Genomic DNA, 18,001 nt, shown 5'->3' with positions numbered 1-18,001 from the left:
AAAGGGCGAAGTACCTGAACATGGGCCCCGAAGGCTAACTAACCCACCCGAATTAGTCACCAAGACCTCACACCCTTGGCATGTTCTTCAGCCATGACTCTGATCAGAGTCACCACAGTTAATAGAACCAGAATGGGGCCAGGAGAGGTGGCGCTTGCCTACAATCCCAGTTACTCAGATACTGAGGCAGGAGGATCACATTGGAGGCCAGTCTGGGCAAATTAGTGACACACTGTTTCAACAACAACAAATTAAAAAATTAAAAGGGCTGGGATGTGGGGCTCAGTCCCCAGTGCTGGTGGCATGAGCAGAAAGGGTGATAGGTACACTGCAGATCTGGCTGGTGGGCTCAGGATAAAAAGCCAGCTCTGCCCAACCCTCTGTGGGAACACCTTACCTACCAAGGCAATTTGTGACTGGCCCTGCCATCCCACCTGCCTGGTATCCCACTGTCCTTCCTGCAGCATGCTCCCAGCCAGTGCCAAATACCTGCTTCTCTCTTCCAGCCCCAGGACATCTGCTTTATAACCCAGACCCCCTGGACTCAAATTCACGTATTGTAATACCACTGCTGGGGCTGGGGGTGTAGCCCAATGGCACAGTGCTTACCCAGCATGCCTGAGGCCATGTGTTTGAAACCTAGCACTGGGGGAATATATATAACTATAAAATATATGACCTGTGCTGCCCATGCTCACTACTGTGTCTCCAAGGCACACCATCCTCTCAGATCTTTTTTTGGTACGGGGAAGTAAACCCAGGGGCACTTACTCACTGAGCCACATCCCCAGCCCTAATTTGTATTTTATTTATAGACTGGGTCTCACTGAGTTGCTTAGCACCTCTCTGTTGCTGAGGCTGGCTTTGAACTCAGGATCCTCCTGCCTCAGCCTCTGGAGCTGCTGGGATTTTAGGTGTGCACCACCGTGTCTGATGGGATCTTGCTTTTTATACTGCTGAATCCCTGCCCTTTGGAATAGCACCTGGCAGAGAGTCAATGTGCAATATCTGCTTGTTGAATGAATGTTTTCTCCATTAATCACACAGACAGAGCCATGGCTACAAGTAGTTTTAAGGACCCCTTGTCACCATTTACACTCCTATTGCTATTTATAAGCACATAAGCACAGATAGTATTAGGAATGATTTTTTTTAATTAATTAATTTATTTATTTATATTGCAATACTGGGAATAGAACTCAGAGTTTTGCCCATGTTAGGCAAATGCTCTATTACTGAACTATATTTATAGCCTTTTAAAAATTTTGATCCAGGCATTTACACCTGTAATCCTAGTGGCTCGGGAGGCTGGGGCAGGGGAATCGTGAGTTCAAAGCCAGCATCAGAAACTTAGTGAGGACCTAAGCCTCACTGTGGGACCCTGTCTCTAAATAAAATACAGAATAGGGCCAGGAATGTGGCTCAGTGTTTGAGTGCCCAAGTTCAATCCCTGGTAATCCCCCCAATTTAGTAAGACAGGGTCTTACTAAATTGCCCAGGTTGGCCTAGATCATCCTGCCTCAGTCTCTCGAGTTGCTGAGATTGTAGGTGTGCACCCTCTTTCACAGATGGGACTGGTCCTTGAAGTCTTATTATCATTTCATTGTTTGGAGCAAAAACACATGGTGCATTTCCTGGATCTGCTAGCCCTGGGTACAGAAGGCCTCTTGGGACCAGACCCTACTGAGACAGCGTACTGGGAACTCACAGGCCCACGTGCTGGGTGTGCTGGGGGGAAACTGTGGTTTTGTCCTTGGCAGTCTGATGCTCTAAATGACCCGGACCTTCCCAGTTGGGGTGCAGTCCACCCCAGCTCTCCATCCTGTCTGCATATATAGATATGCTCACCTACTGACTCATTTATTCAGTAAACATCTTTTGAGCACTTACTATATGCTGGACACTGCACCAGGCCCAGACACAGGTATGAAATCATCATCCTCTGGGGAAATAAGAGCTGTCTTGCCAGCATATCCCACATCCAGGGTTTTGTTTAACGGTCCTCATTTCTTTCTTGTATTTATTTATTTATTTTCAGTACTGGGGATTAAACCTAGGGGCACTCTACCTCTGTGCTGTATGCCCAGCCCTTTTTATTTTATTTTGAGACAGGGTCTCATTAAGTTGCGAAGGCTGGTCTCAAACTTGTGATCCTCCTTCCTGAGTACCCCGAGTCACTGGGATTGCAGGTGTGTGCCAACTCACTCCACTAGTAGTCCTTGCTTTGGATATTTAGTTCCTGTGTCTTTCTCATCAGATAATATACTCAGATTTTAAGAAATAAATTTACTATAGCTACAGAAGAGGTCTTTGTAGGATGCTACGGGAGAGCAAAGTGTGACAAACAGCATCCGGAGGTGACTTGGAATGTGTTATGAAGGACAAGTGTGTGTCTGCAAGGGAAGCAATGGAGGACGAGGCTTTTCAGGCTGGGAGAGGACACTGTGTCAGGAGGAAGCAGCGGAAAGAACCAGTACTCACAGCGTACCCGGTGGGCAGAGGGCACCATGGAAGCCATGAGGGGCCTAGAAAGGGACCCACAGGAAAAAAGGGAATGTGTAAGGTCCCAGATTCCGGAAAGCTTTGGAGGCTTAGGCAAAGTCACATCCAGGACCTCTGGGATCAGCTGTTCCAGTGACGCTGGGAGGAGGTGTGAAGGATCAGATCAGGAGCCCAGTGTGACAAGTAGGTCTATCACCTGCCTGAACTTTCCCTGCTGAGATGTCCAAGAAACTGATGGTCTCAAGGATACTGACCTTCAGACCTCCCTGTCTGCTGCCTGAGGACCTAAGTCCTGACTTAGCAAGCCTAACGCAGAGGAGAGGCTCAGGAAGTGCTTCCCACCTCACCTTCCTGCTGTCCCTGCCTGTTCTATGTCTATAAAGGAGACTGATGAGCCCCCCAGGGGACAGAAACCATCAGTCTCCCTTAAAGTGCCCAACACAGAACAGGCATAAGGACAGCAGGAAGGCGAAGTGAGGGGTGCTGTTGGGACCTGTCCCTAACCCGGGCACTGACCTCTGGCGCAGTCCTGAGACCTCCACAAAATCGCTTAATAACCGAGGTCTTGGGCCCTACTTGAGCCTAGAATAAGGCTCTCCACAGGCCTAGAGCCGAGGACTCTAGGGAGATGCAGGACCTCTCCTCGTCCTCAGGCCTGATTGCTGCTCCTGGGAACTCAGGGTCCCAGACCCTCCACCTTGGTCTACATAGACTACAGCCCCTGCAGAGTACCCTTCCAGTCTTTGGACTTTGGCCCCAGGAAAGCTAATTCTGCTGTCACTGACTCAGTCAACAGTTAATTCTCATTATATAAACACAAGATGCATAAGGTGAGAGTAAAAGACATTGTCTAAGCCTAGCAGGAGCTTTCACAGAGCCACGCCCCCAGCCTGACATTGTGTCCTTATTTCCTTCTGAATTCCCTAGATTAGAACTATTTTTTCATACTTAAGAGAACAGCAGAACCATCCAGAGAGCTTAAAAAGGAAGCATATTTCTGGCCTCTGTCCCCAGCAGCCTGAATCAGTAGGTGGGTGGCAAGGCCCAAGAGCTGATGTTGCTGACCAGTTCCCTGATGTCTCCTATACGCTGGGATCTGAGAACCACCATCTCATGTTGTTGCCTGGGCCCCTAGAACTTTGCTTTCAAAAACTTTTTTTTTTTTTTTTTTTTAACCACAAACCACTGAATAACATTTTACACTGTGACCCAGGACACATTTACTTATAAATAAATACCTCAAACATAAGTTGCCTGCAGCTATGTTTGTAGCGGGTTTGCCCAGCCTGGCCTGCACTGCCAGTTTCTAAATCCTGCCCTGCTCTCTCTCACTGATGCTGGCTGTACCTCAGAGTCCCCTGGGGGTGGGGGCACACTTTCATTTTCCAAAGCCCAGGATGAATTCCTGAATAATTTAAATCAGAAATTAAACAGATGGCTTGCAGGCATCCAGAGTTTCTAAATCTTCTCCTGGTAATTCCACCCTGCAGCCAAGGTCCCCTCTGGGTGAGGGGACCCAGCTGTTATTATTTTATCATTATTATGTATCTATCTAGATATCTATAGGTGGTGGTTCTGGGGATTGAACCCAGGGCCTCGTGCATTCGAGACAAGCACTCTACCAACTGAGCCATATCCCCAGCCCCTACATGTTTCCCTTTTTGATGAGAGCTGCACACTGAGGCACCCCCTTTTGCAGTTGCCTATGGGGACCTTAATCCCAGCAATTATGTGGATCCTTAAAGATCTTTATGGATTCCTGTGGGCTTTCTTCTTTACAGTCGACCATTTTTCTCTTGTATATGTGTCTTCTTTGGAAAGGGCAGAGTGACCACAAGGGCCAGTCACCTGATTCTGGGGCTAAACCAGGCCAGAGAAGGGGTAGGGTAACTGAGCACGGAGCACTTCCTGTGGCTTCTCCAGCTGGCTCACCCTGTTGGTCTGCAGGGCTGGTCCCTATCAGCACCACTGCTGTGGTTTCCTGTTCCCAGCGGCTGCACAGGGGCCATCCTCCTGCCCCAGCCAGCTTATGGGGGCGGGGGTGGGGTTGCTGTTGTGGCCAAGAAATTAGCAGGAGGGGCTGGAAGAGGTCAACCTAGGGAGCTCCTTAGGGAAGGAGAAAAGAGGCAAAGATATATTGGATGGGGCTCCAGGGAGAGACTGAGGTAGAGGACTAAGAACCCTGTGACCCTGTCACAGTCAGTTCAAATAAGGGCAGGCCTTGGTCTACCCTCATTCCTGAGTGACTCTTTCCTAGGCTGTTTCTACACAGGAGGGCTGGGGCCTTTCACCCACCTCTCCTGCTCTGACTCTCCCGGATGAGGAAGGCCCCTCCAGGGTTCCCAGGCAACAACAGCAGTTCCTCCGCCTTCTCCCGGCTCAGGCCCTCATACAGCCACCTGGAGGAGGAAGGGCAAGGAGACTGGGGATGGGCCATGAAGATCTTACTGGAACCCTCCACTGCTCTGTGTGACCTTGGATGCAGCCCCCTCTCTCCCTTGCACTCTGGGTCTCACAGTTCTCTCTGCACCATGAAGAGCAGGCCTCAGGGACTCAGATCCCCTCCAGTTTGTCCTAGCTATAGGGGCGCAGGAGAACAACCAAGGGGTCAGTTGGTGTTTTTTGCTGCAGGCCTCATTTCCTCTAGGGTGATCCCAGCCTCTCTCCCATCGTGGCCCAGTCCCCCAGCACCCCGTATCTCTCCTCTTACCTTTCCAAGTCCTCATCTTCCTAAGAACTGTCCCCATTTTCTTGCCTCAAGACATTTACAGACTGTGCCCACCTCTCACATATGCCTCTCACACTCTCCACCACTAGATCCTGGATGCTCTCCAGAGCCCCTGACCAGGACATCTCCTCTGGGGGGCCTTCCCCAGCCACCTCCCCAGACTCCTGTCTCAGGGCCAGTGGTGCTGGGATCTGCTGCTCTCTGCTCCTGCCAAGCAGAGCCTGGGCCTGCTTCTCACTCCCCAGCTTCACTCAGTGTCCGGCTGGGGGTGGCCGTGGGGGAGCAGGCTTGTGGGAAGGAGATCCCCGAAGGCAGGCAGGGGTGAGAGTGTGTTCACCTGTGGGAGACCTTGGCCACGTGCATGCTGGGGACACTGTACTCTCTCCCTGAGACTTCTGACAGCACTGTCCACCAGTCTCCATCCCTGAAAGAGAAAGCAGAGAGGGCACCTCTTTCAGAAGGGTCAAGACCCTGGGACTGCTTACTTGGGGTTCACACGGATCCTCTCAGGCTGACTCCTGCAGCCACCTGTTTCCACCAGCCAGTCCCGACCCCTCCTGGACAGGGTGGCTAGCAGATGGCACGAGCCAAAACTCCCTGTTCCAAGGCCCCAGCCCCTCTGTCTCTCCCTGCAGGTAGTCAAGCTGCTTAAAACCCCAGACAAGGCTATGATCACCTGCGAGGTTTTCAGAAAAGGCCTCAGGCTTTTTCTGAAGCACCTCTCCCCTTTTAGTGCATCTCCAGGTGCCCAGAGCCCACAGACTTACTCAGACAGGATGGTCAATGGCTCTCCTAGTCTCAGAGACGGCTCAGTCTGGCTGCCTGCCGGGAAACTGCCCAGAGCCACAGCTGTGGCCTTGCTCTTCTCTGGATGGAGAGATAGACAGTCACTCTCCTGGTCAGCCTTCCTTCCAGACATGAGGTCTAGTGACATCTGGTCTGGGTCTGGCTCCCTCTTTCACCCTCTCACAGGCACCCTGCAGGAAGGCCACCTGGAGTCTGAAGTTCTTCCAGGGGGCTCTGTTGAGCTTGGGGGTGCCCAGGTAGTTCTTGGGGTCCTCATGGGGGCTTCAAACTCATGTAGCAAGAAGAAGGTTTTGAGTTTCTGAGTTCAAAGAGGAATGGGGCTCCTGGTTATGACTCCTTTTTAAATTTTTTTTTTGTAGTTGTTGATAGACCTTTATTTTATGTATTTATATGTGGTGCTGAAAATCAAACCCAGGGCCTCACACGTCCTAGGCAAGGCCTTCACACATGCTGAGCCACAACCCCAGCCCCTATGACTCCTTTTTATATACAACTCTTCTTTTTTTTTTTTAAAGAGAGAGTGAGAGAGGAGAGAAAGAGAGAGAGAGAGAGAGAGAGAGAGAGAGAGAGAGAGAGAGAGAAGAGAATTTTTAATATTTATTTTTTAGTTCTCGGCGGACACAACATCTTTGTTGGTATGTGGTGGTGCTGAGGATTGAACCCGGGCCGCACGCATACCAGGCGAGCGCGCTACGGCTTGAGCCACATCCCCAGCCCCCTATATATACAACTCTTCACAGAGATTTTTTTTAATATACAAGGGATTGAACCAAAGAGCACTTAACCACTGAGCCACATCCCTTACCCTTTTTTTTTTTTAATATTTATTTTTTAGTTGTAGTTGGGCACAATACCTTTATTTCACTTATTTATTTTTTTTATATGGTGCTGAGGATCGAACCCAGGGTCTTGCACGTGTGAGGCGAACGCTCTACCACTGAGCCACAACCCCAGCCCTCCCCTACCCTTTTTTATTTTGAGACAGGGTCTCACTAAATTGCTTAGGGCCTCACTGAGTTGCTGAGCCTGGCTTTGAATGTGATCCTCCTGCCTCAGTCTCCCAAGTCACTGGGATTATGGGTAAGGGATGTGGCTCAGTGGTTAAGTGCTGTTTGGTTCAATCCCTTGTATATTAAAATCCCTTGTATATTCACCGTGCCACGCTCTTCACAGAGATTTTGATGAAGTAATTCTGCTGCTCAGAAACTCAAAACCTACGACCCTAGACTGCGGATGCAGCTCAGTGTTAGGGCGCTTGTCTGGCATATAGAGCCCTGGATTTGATCCCCAGCACAAACAAAACAAAAAACAAAAACAAAACTCCTAGGGGCTGGGGATGTGGCTCAAGCGGTAGCGCGCTCGCCTGGCATGCGTGCGGCCCGGGTTCGATCCTCAGCACCACATACCAACAAAGATGCTGTACCCGCCGATAACTAAATAATAAATATTAAAATTCTCTCTCTCTCTCTCTCTCTCTCTCTACCTCTCTCTCTTTAAAAAGAAAAGTGATTAAAAAAAAAAAAAACTCCTAGAAACCCTAAGCAAGTATGAGTGTGGTGTGGTCTTAGTTTCTGCTGATGCGATGGGTACTATGAGTGCGCACGACCTCTGAAAACTGGGGAAGGAAACTAGCAGCTGAGCCTGGGTCCCTGGAGCCCTGAGGCAGGCATGGCCGAGCACCAGCCCTGAGCACTCACTCTTGGGAGACAGGAGAAAAGGACTGGAAAGTGAAAGCCATCTTCCCTTCCACTGTGGGACCCCACTGCTCCCCTCATTCCTGGTCCTGTTGACTTGTTCAGGCTTGTGGAGGGGCCTGTGAGCTGACAGATATGAATAGGCTCTGTAACTCTAGGGTGCTGTGCTGCCCAGGGCAGTAGGAGGAGGTCTGTGCTGCCCCCTGAGAGGCTGCTCCAGACCCCTGTTCCAGGCCTACCCCAGAGCAGGTGCCACGCTGGAGTTGGGGGCTGCCAAAGTTCTAGGCCTCCTCCCCACTGTCACTCTCTGAGCACCTGTATGTCCAGCCCAGTGAGGGCTTTCAGTCAGCCCTCCTGGATGGTCCTCTCTACTCAACCCCACTGTGCAGGGAGGTCTGGGGCCCTGACAGACACTCAGAGGAGAAGTGAGAACACAGACTCTATACCACACCACCCTGGCAGGAGGAAAAGGGCTTGGGTAGCAATGTATCTCTCAGGAGGGGCTCCATCGCCTTAGGAGGCTGAGATCTACACAGGGGAGTTACTGGCCTGGGAATGGTTCTGAGGATGTGGTAGCCAGGAGGCCCAACTTTGAGGCTGAGCCTCAAGCAGCAAGTTGCTCTCTTAGCACACGACTAACATCCCCCACCCACCTCAGGGATCAGCCTACCTAGTCTAACAAGACCCCACTATGTATGCAGGGACTTCTAGGTCTGAAAAACTTGCCTTCAGTGGTTTCTGGAAACTTCTTCCTTTGCATCCTACCCTGCTGATCCTTTCTCGGGATGGTCCCTGAAAGACTTGTTAGCACCTAAATGCATTAAGCTATTAAAAGCACAGGGTCAGCAGGAAGGGTTCATTGGTCTCCTAGATGTTCCTGGAGGAGTTAAGGTCTGGGGACTCTGAGATGCCTTTGAGATGGAGTTGGTCTAGACAGGGAGAGGCAGACACAGATGGACAGACAAGGACCCAGAGGTTGGGAGGTGGCTGAAGGGTCTCTGCCATGGGTGGCCAAGGGAAGAGTGAGACTGATTTCAGAATGAACATTTTCCCACATGTCCTAGAAGACACCCCCTGAGATAGATCCCTTGGGGGGGGGGGCATTCCTCAGGAACCAGGTCTCTCCATCTCTGAGTGCTCTTTGTAGCACAAGCCTAGCCAGCCCATGGTGCAGGGAAATGCCTGCTGCTTGAGTAAACAACACAAGTCTTATGGAGGTCACTCCGCAAGAGTGGAACAAAGAGGCCTGGAAGGGCCCCTCCTGTTTCTGGAAGGCCTGACCCTCTCACAATTGTCCCCACTCAGACTGGCTGACTTGATTTCACCCTTCACCTCCTCAGAAAGCCAGCCCTGACTTGGCCCTCTGCGCACAATCTCAGAGTCTCTCTGAGCATGCAGTTGCCAAATTGAACACAACTGTCATTGTTGGTTCACGGTTTGTTTCTGGGGCTCAACTGTCCCTAAAGACAGAGACTATGCCTGCCTGTTCATTGCTGTGACTTCAGGTTTTGGCACAGGACTGGTTTGCAGTTGAGCTTCAGTAGGCTTAAGAGGGAGGCAAAGTTGATGGACAGATAGCTCCTAGAGGGAGTGACCCCAAACTCACACTCTGGCTGGGACAGGGGCAGATCTACTGAGAGGTGTTCCTTTCCTTCCTCCCTCCTTCCCTGGAGATACTATGCCAGGGAGAGCTTGGCTCACCTAGGGCCCCACAGGCAAGGAGGGCCCTGTACAACAGGAGTGGTCACCACCCTCAGTAGCCCTGGGCATGTCTCAGAGCAGCCTCAGGACGCTGCCTGTGGCTAGGCTTGGAGGAAGCCAAGGTGGAGGTTTGTGGTTTGCAGGTCTCTTTCTGCAGGGCCTCTCAGTGCAGATGGTAGCTACAAGGAGGCAACTGTTTTCCTGACCCAATAGGAAACCTCTGGGACCTAGGGTGCCAAGGCCTGTGGGCCTGGGAGAGGCAACCATTAGGGAAATAAGGGATTCAGGCAGAGGAGAGGGAAGGAAGCCTTGCACCATAGGGGAATTTTAGGGTTGGGGACAGCTCCTACCCAAACCTTGATACCCAGACATCTTAGCTTTGCAGTCTCTAGTCCAGCTTAATTGCCCACGTCCTTCTAGAAGCATGGCTTGGCTTGGAGTGATCTTGTTATCTGTGAGGTTAATTCTATGGGTCATTGTGGCTTGGCCACAGTACCCAGATAATATTTGGCCAAACACCAGTTTAGATGTTGCTGTAAAGATACTCTTAAAAAAAAAAATTAAATTGGTAGACTGAGTAAAGCGGATTATCATGGGTGGGCCTCATTCAATCAATCAAGGGCCTTATGAGAGACACCCAAGGTCCTTTGAGGACATGGATTAGTTCTGCCTGTGGATTGCCATTGGACTCAGGACCATAGCACCGATTCCCCTCGGGTCTGCAGCCTGCTCGGCAGACTTCAGACTTGACAATCCCATACTCACGTGAGCTGATTCCTAACAATGGATATCTCTCCCCCACCACCCTATTGGTTCTCTTCCCTTAATTATTATTATTATTATTTTTTCACGGTACTGGGGATCAAACCCAGGGCCTCATGCTAGGCAGGCGCTCTACCACTGAGCTACAGCCCCTGCCCCTAATACTTTATCCAAACTCTAAATCAGGATGTGATTTGAAAATGGATTTATGGGATGTTTCAAAGAACAAGAGATAAACCAGAGGCCATGGTTTTGATGTAAAAATACCAAAATTTCTAGGATATTTAAATTGCCCAACTGTTTTAAAAGCTGGTATTTTTAGTCAGAATTGTTTTAGAGAATCATGGCTCAGGATACATACTGCAGGTGCTATTTTATTTTTCCCACCAGTAAGGGAGCCCTGATTTTGCATCAAGTATTTCACAGTTCTTCTGAGGTCCAGGAGAATTTTCTGCAGTGTTGGAAATGTCTTATATTCTGTGCTTTCCAATAAGGTCCATTAGCTCCATGTGGCTACCAAATCCTTGAAATGTGGCTCGTGTGACTGAGGAACTGAGTTACTTTTTTTCCAGTGCTGAGGATCTAACCCAGGGCCTTGTACATGCTAGGCATGAGCTCTGTCACTGAGCTATGCCCCAGCCCCTTGTGTTTTCTCCTTTATCTGGCCGTTCAATGTTTCTACCTCAAAGTAATCTCCATAGGAGCAGGGCCCCCACCTTCATGGCTCACTAAGAAGAACAGTAGGTGCTGGGTCTATACCTAGTGATGTGCAGGTGTTGCCTGTCATGAAGGCACAGAGGTAGTGGAGTGTGGGACTGTGCAGCCTCGTGCTGCCTGCCCAGGCCCCACAGCCTACCTGCTTGCATGGGCTCAGGTCCTTGGCCTGGGACAGGAGGGCTGGAACTTGGGCTTGGCAGGGTTTTCCTTCGGCTGGGCAGGCTTCCCATCCTTCCTCAGCAGAACTGTTAGAAGCACACCACCCAGGGAGACCTGAAAGAGAAGCTGCCATGGGGACAGAGCATATGGCTCCTGCTCTGGTCTCAGATACCCATCTCTCTCCTGCTGGGCCCTGCTGATCTCCTGGAGAGCTTAGGGGAATGGCCTTTCCCCAGGACCAGACTCCAGCCTCCTCCTGTAGACCCAAGGCTGCCTGCAAATTGCGAAGCTGCTTTCTCTGTATTCCCTCTCCTCTAGGCTGCAGCCATGCTCAGTTCTTTGCTCCTGGGCCTTCCATGACTGGCCTGCCCTCTCCTCCCCTTTCAGATCTATCTGTATCCTGCCCTTTCCTAGCCAGCTCTCCCTGAATCCTCAGCCTTTGCTGATTCTCCCTTGAATTCCCGTGGCCCACTTGGAACCACTTCTCAGACGTGGGCTCGTGTTCTACTACTGTATGGGAAGGGAAAGGGGCCTGACAGTGAGCTCACTCCAGGCACACCAGGAGCCACAGCTAGGGTCAGGGTGGCAAGTGGAGTCAGAGGGTTTGGGGATTAGTGTCAAAACAATCAGAGCTGACATTGGACATGTTGTTGTTGGTGTTACAGGGCAGAGTAAGATGCCAGGGAGGCTGTATGACAGTGACTTGCAAGGCTATGGGCAACGGACTGTCAGACTATTTCCTCTCTTGGTGCCTCCTTTTCCGCATCTGAAAAATGGGGATTACAACACCCAGCATATGGCTCCTAGAGATAATTCCCTGAAAAACCTACCCAGGCTCTACATTTCCTTTCTCTTGTCCTGAATGTCACTTCTCAGAAGCCTCTAACTTCCTGTTATGTTCCTTACAAAGTTATTTTATTTTTTGTGGTGTTGGGGATCAAACTACGGCCTCACACATGCCAGGCAAGCTCTCCACCACTGAGCCACATCCCCAGCCTTACACTCAAGTGCTTGATCTGCCATTATCCTACAATTCCATGCTTCTTTCCCCAGCATCCAGTGAGACCCCCACAGAAGGCACTGGATACCCGTTAACTAAACGAACAGAATGATTATTTCTTTGGACAGGTGTCTTGTCCTTAGAATAATTCACATTCCCAGATTCTAGAGTGATGCTTATCTTTCCAAACATTGTGTCAAAATGTTGGGGGCTGGGCTGAGTTCTGTATTTTTTCTCGGATGGTTTTATGCTTTTCAGTAGAGACAAGGCATGATTATGCCAGTCTGTTTCCCTTTAGCTGGCGTTCAGAGTTTTTGCTCTTTAGCAAGGGTGAGGAGTTAGAGAGGGGAACTCAAAAAATGGTGTGGTGACATGGTGGTCACCTTCCTTGCTTTTGAACCTCACATTGCCTGGATGAAGACCATGTCCATCACGTCTGTGGCCTCCTGGGCCAGTCCTCTCTGAGGAGTAAAGATCCTGCCTTGGAGGATGGAATACTTGTGCCAGGTCCCTGCCCTCTGTTCTCCAGTCCCATGTCATCAATGGGAATCATAATACCTGTCTGCTGCTGCTTCTCCATGCGGAGCTCAGTGTTCAGAGACAGGAGCAAGATGGGCCATCACTTGGCACATTTTCTACTCTTTTTGGTTCCGGCAGCGTTGGAGTGAGATGGTGCTGCTGCCCAGTGAGAGCGCTGGGTCCCTAAGCGCTAGGGCACCATTTCAGTTTGGTTCCTCAGCGTCCCTGCTGCCCCAGCCCATCCTTACCCCTTGGGTATGAGGTACAGGACAAATGCTTCACTTTCCATCTGACCTGGGTAGCATGGGTGACTTATTCAGACTTATTCAGACTTGCCTGGTCTGAGCTGTGTGTCCTTAGACAAAGCAGGAATCATAATATTGACTCCACAGGGTTGTGAGGAGAAGGGGAGGAGCTTGGCATGGAGCAGGTGTCAGTAAGGCTTAGTTTCCTTTCCCCTCCTTCAGCAAGACCACAATCATCAACTGCAATCAACTCAGAGAGGACTTCTTTGCAGGTGGGGCTGGGGGATGGGTGCCAGGGCAATAAGGGAGCTGCATGCATGCTGGGCTCTGCAGCTTTCTCCACCTGATCTGGTCCAGGCCAGGAAGCCCCTGAGGCAATATGAAGACCAGGTGGCAGCAGGGCAGGCCCAGGAGAAGGAGGTGTGGGCTGCAATATTTATAAGAGGAAATCGAATCATTAACCACACATACTTCAGCAACTTACTGTGTGCTAGGCACTTTCTAGGGGACCTGTGTGAGTGGGTGGCAGGAAAGAGTAAAAGGCAGCTGAGATCAGCACACTGCCCGGCTTTGTTCTGATCATCCCACTTGAGTCTCATTTCAGATGCAAGGACCAGGGCCCCAGAGGATGACCTCGTGCTTGGGCAGCTGGTTAGTGCAGAGCTGGACTACGATCCACTCTTCGGTGCCTGTGAAGATCATTTTTCAGCAGTGGGGGTAAGAATGAGGAATTTGGATTAAGCTAAAGGGGGGCCTCTTGCTCTTTTTCTTTTTGGAGTTGAGAACAGCATCCAGGGCCCCACTGAGGTACACTCCCAAACCCTTTCCTGCTTTTTCAACTGAGAATCTCACTCTTTGAAAGATCTGGCAGCTGGGGGTGTTTTCAGAGAGGATAATCCACAGCCCTCTTACTCAACTGAATTTGAAAGACTGTGGCCCAGAAAGGGGCCAAAAGTCACACAACAAGTAACTAACCAAGAGGGGTCTAGAACAGGCAATGTACAAAAACAAGCTGGAGAATAAAATAAATCTCCAGGAGGTGGTCAAAGTGGGAGAGGGGATCTTAGTTCCTTCAGGGTCCCAGAAACCACCTCTTACAGTCCCAGTAGAAGCACCTCCCCTCCTCCTGGAACATTTGCTTCCTAACTGTAAATAAAGCCCACTCCCAGCCCTGGAGGGCATCACTCTTCCTCATCTATGCTGAGCCCACCAGGAAACAGAAGCAAGTATACTTACTGGTTTCTTGTCATCAGAGACTTGGGCAGGGCATCAGCTAAAACCATGCTTTGGCTGGTCAGCTTAGGGTTTTGGGGGCCCCTTCTGGAAATCTGCCAATGTCCTTGGTCCTAGGCCACCCAGAACTCAGACTCCTCGGAGGAACTTCAGAAGGACTCTTGATGTCAGAGTGGGTTAGTTCAGCATCTATCTGGTGATCAGCAGTTTGTACTCCAGGATAGGACAGGGACCCAGGCTCCTTAGGGACCCCAGATTGTGCAATCCTCACCAGCACAGCAGGACAAGGCAGGTGTCACAGACACAGGCATGCCTCCTCTGAGCTCTGGCTCCTGTCTGCAGATTGTGGTTCTCACAACCACTCGCTTCCTCTGACGGCATCAGAGACCATCGAGGAGCCACCTTGCCCAAGTTCCTGTTTCTAGGGTAGCAGTGGCTGCCTCTGTATGATCCCAGAGCAGGAGGTTCTTTTCCGGCTTTGTGGCTTGGTCCGGGTCTGAGAGAAATGAGCAGGGGTTTCCCATGCTGGCCTGACCATAGTAATCACTGAAGCAACTTAATTTTAGTACTACTGTTTCTGGGATCCTTTCATGCCTTCTGAATTTAGGTTGTCAGAGGAGAAGCCTAGGAATTAAACTTTAAATATTCCAAGAGAATCCTTTGGTAAGCTTGGGAAGCACTGCCTTCCCACACTTTACTTTTTTGTGGTGCTGGGGATGAAACCCAGGACCTCATGCATGCTAGGCAAGTGCTCTACCGCTGAGCTGCATCCCCAGCCCTAAACTATAGATTCTGCCTCAGTTGGTCTGAAGTGGGGCTTATATTTTGGCATTTTTCTTTCTTTTTGTGGTACTGAGTATAGAACTCAGGAATATTCTACCACTAAGTTACATCCCAAGCCCTTTTTATTTTTTGAGGCAGAGCCTCACCAAGTTGCCCAAGCTAGGCTTGAAATTTATATCCTGATGCTTCAGCTTTCTGAGTAGCCAGGACTGCAGGTGTACGACACTGTGTGCAGCAAGATTTTGCATTTCTTTCTCTCTCCTTCCTTTTTTCCTTCTCTTCCCCTTTATCTTCTTTTGTTCTCCATCTCTTTCTGCATCTCTTTTCTCTTCATAAGTAATTTAGATGGGCACGGTGGCGCACACCTGTGATCCCAGCGGCTCGGGAGGCTGAGGCAGGAGGATCACGAGTTCAAAGCCAGCCTCAGCAATATTGAGGCACTAAGCAACTCAGTGAGACTCTGTCTCTAAGTAAAATATAACAAAAGGGCTGGAGATGTGGCTCAGTGGTCGAGTGCCCAAGTTCAATCCCCGGTACAAGAAAAAAAAAATTTATTTGGCAGTACTGAGGATTGAACCCAGGGGTGCTCTACCACTGAGCTACACCCCCTGCTCTTTGATCCTTTTTAGTTGAGACAGGGTCTCACTAATTGGTCTGGGTTGACTCTGAACTTGCAATTCTCCTACACCAGCCTCCGGAGTACCTGGGATCATAGGATAGGACAGGGATCCATGCTCCTTAGGGAGCCTCTGTGCTCACTTGAGATATTGCATTTCTAGCAAGCTTCCAAGATGATATCCATTGTGCTGGTCTGGGAATTACACTTTAAAGAGCAAGATCTGGGAGCTGAGGCTATACCTCAGTGGTAGTTCTACCACCAAAGTACTTAACATATTTAAGGTCCTGGGTTTATTCTCCAGCGGGAAAATTCCCCTGGGTTCAATCCCCAGTACTGGGTGGAAATATCAACAGTATTTCTCAGTACCAGATCAGCAGCCTCAGCATCACCTGGGAATTTGTTAGACATGCAAATCCTCAATTCCCATCAGATCTACTGAATCAGAAATGCTGAGGTCAGGGCCCCAGGATTGTTGCTTTTTTTAAATTTTTTTTTCATTTGTAGATGGACACAATACCTTTATTTTTATGTGGTACTGAGGATTGAACCCAGTGCCTCACATATGCAAGACAAGCCTCTTCCACTGAGCCACAACACCACCCTCCCCCCAATGTTTTCAAAAGTACTTTAGGTGATTCTGATGCATGTCTTAGCTTGAGGATCTGTGGTGTAGGATAAAGGATCTGACAGAACTACACTGCCCACAGCTCATTAAAATTTAATGCAGCTACCTGCTGCCTCCCCCTCAAGGGGCCTGATACTCCTGGAGACAGCTGCTCTTTAACACAAAAACTTGCATTGTACTGAAATGCTCTTAATCTAGTTCAGACTCTGCCACCTTATCTGGTTCCTTGCTAGTGAGAGCTCACTTCTGCTGATCCCTTGCTCCCAGGGAAGGCTGGTTTGATATGTATCTCTGCAGGGACTTGGTAACAGAGCTGAAAGAGTCACAGGAGAGGAACATCCTTTGTTTTTGGTAATGGGGACTGAATCCAGTGGTGTTTAACCACTGAACCACATCCCTAGCCCTCTTTATTGTTTTAGACAAGGTCTCAGTAAGTTTCTGAGGCTGGCTTTGAACTCATGAGCCCCCATCCCCCCACCAAGTCGCTAGGATTACAGGTGTGTGCCACCATGCCTGGCTTATCCTTTTTAATAAACTAGTAAACATTTTTCCTGAGTTCTGTGAGCCATCAAAACAAATGGCCAAGCCTGAGGAGACAGCTGTGTGAATCAGATTTGTACCCTAGTTGTACAGAAGTGTGAGTAACATGGGATTTACTACTTCCAACTGGCATGTGAAGTGGGGGGGTGCTTGTGGGACTATAGGGTCTGCACTAACTCTAGATAGTGTTCTAATTGAATTGTAAGATACCTAGTTGGTGTCCAAACTGTTAAGAGAATTAGTTGGTATAGGGAAAACCCCCACAAATTTGTCACAGAAGTGTTGAATGGAGTGAAGGGAACTTTCCCATATAGCCAAATTATTAGTTTCGTGACCATTTGTAAACTAACTCTGGGCCTGTTTCTGTATCCATTTCATTGGGTCAACAGAAGGCAACTTATTGGAAGGTGCTAAGGGCCTTGCCTATTAAAGGTGCTCAATGAAAGGCTGAAGAAAACATAAAAATGCATTGATTCTGGAAGAACTAGAAACTACTTTTTCAAGCTAGGTGACTTTGGTCAAATTACTCAACTTTTATGAATTGTTCCTTGTCTATAAAATAGATGCTCCCACTTTGCAGAGCTGCCATGAGAACTTGATGAAGTATGTGAGCCTTTCTTTCCTTTGGTGCTGGGTTCAAACACTGGGCCTCACACATGCTAAGAATGCACTTTACCACAGCACTACACCCCCAAGATCCCCCTTTTCCATCATTCATTCGATTCATTTATTCAGAGACAGGGTCTTGCTAAGTTGCCCAGACTGGTCTTGAACTCGTGATCTTCCTTCCTCAGTCTTCTGAGGAGCGTGACTACATGCAGGCATGCACCACTGAACCTGGCCTGAAATTATTCTTTTTTTAAAAAAAATATTATTTATTTTTAGTTTTTCGGCAGACACAACATCTTTCTTTGTATGTGGTGCTGAGGATCGAACCTGGGCCGCACGCATGCCAGGCGATGCTCTACCGCTTGAGCCACATCCCCAGCCCCCTGAAATTATTCTTGATGGGTGCAAATTCAGCCATTTATGGAGGGACACAGCCTAGTCTCTTAAAGAACCCCAGAAAAGTGGTTGCAGATTATTACCTGATGGGTGGGATCCAGCAATTCCACACACATGGCAGAGCCAAGATGTGGAATGCCTTTCCCAGACCTCAGCTTCTCCTCCATCAACAACAGCATTGTCAGGTGGACTTGGATTTAGTCTAGGCTGCGCTTACTAGCTGTATGACCTTGGACAAATTATCCTGAAGTTTCATTTCTTCCCTATAAGTGGACAGTGTTACTGGGTGGGATAAGTGATCACAAATGTGAAAATGTAGAGCATAGAACCAGCACACAGTATTCAGCCACTCCCTGAGCCCC

General features: G+C 49.4%; 2 protein-coding genes across 2 annotated transcripts in view; both read right to left on the bottom strand.

The window, feature by feature from the left end:
* Positions 1 to 14,296, bottom strand: part of SLA2 (Src like adaptor 2) — a 16,874-nt gene extending 2,578 nt beyond the window's left edge. The window contains exons 1-5 of the mRNA XM_081292518.1: positions 14,071 to 14,296; positions 11,051 to 11,184; positions 5,998 to 6,097; positions 5,568 to 5,654; positions 4,798 to 4,901 (exon numbers count right to left, since the gene is read on the bottom strand). Of these exons, the coding sequence (XP_081148644.1) occupies positions 4,798 to 4,901; positions 5,568 to 5,654; positions 5,998 to 6,097; positions 11,051 to 11,141 (382 nt within the window). The 5' untranslated portion in view covers positions 11,142 to 11,184; positions 14,071 to 14,296. The remainder of the gene's footprint in view (positions 1 to 4,797; positions 4,902 to 5,567; positions 5,655 to 5,997; positions 6,098 to 11,050; positions 11,185 to 14,070) is intronic.
* The window catches only part of MTCL2 (microtubule crosslinking factor 2), a 351,820-nt gene that overhangs the window by 178,785 nt on the left and 155,034 nt on the right, over positions 1 to 18,001 (bottom strand). The gene's annotated exons all lie outside the window — the stretch shown is intronic.

Source organism: Spermophilus citellus (assembly GCF_964194105.1).
Source record: "Spermophilus citellus genome assembly, chromosome: 4".
In the NCBI taxonomy this organism is placed as follows: domain Eukaryota; kingdom Metazoa; phylum Chordata; class Mammalia; order Rodentia; family Sciuridae; genus Spermophilus; species Spermophilus citellus.
This window is presented reverse-complemented; position numbering and strand designations above follow the sequence as displayed.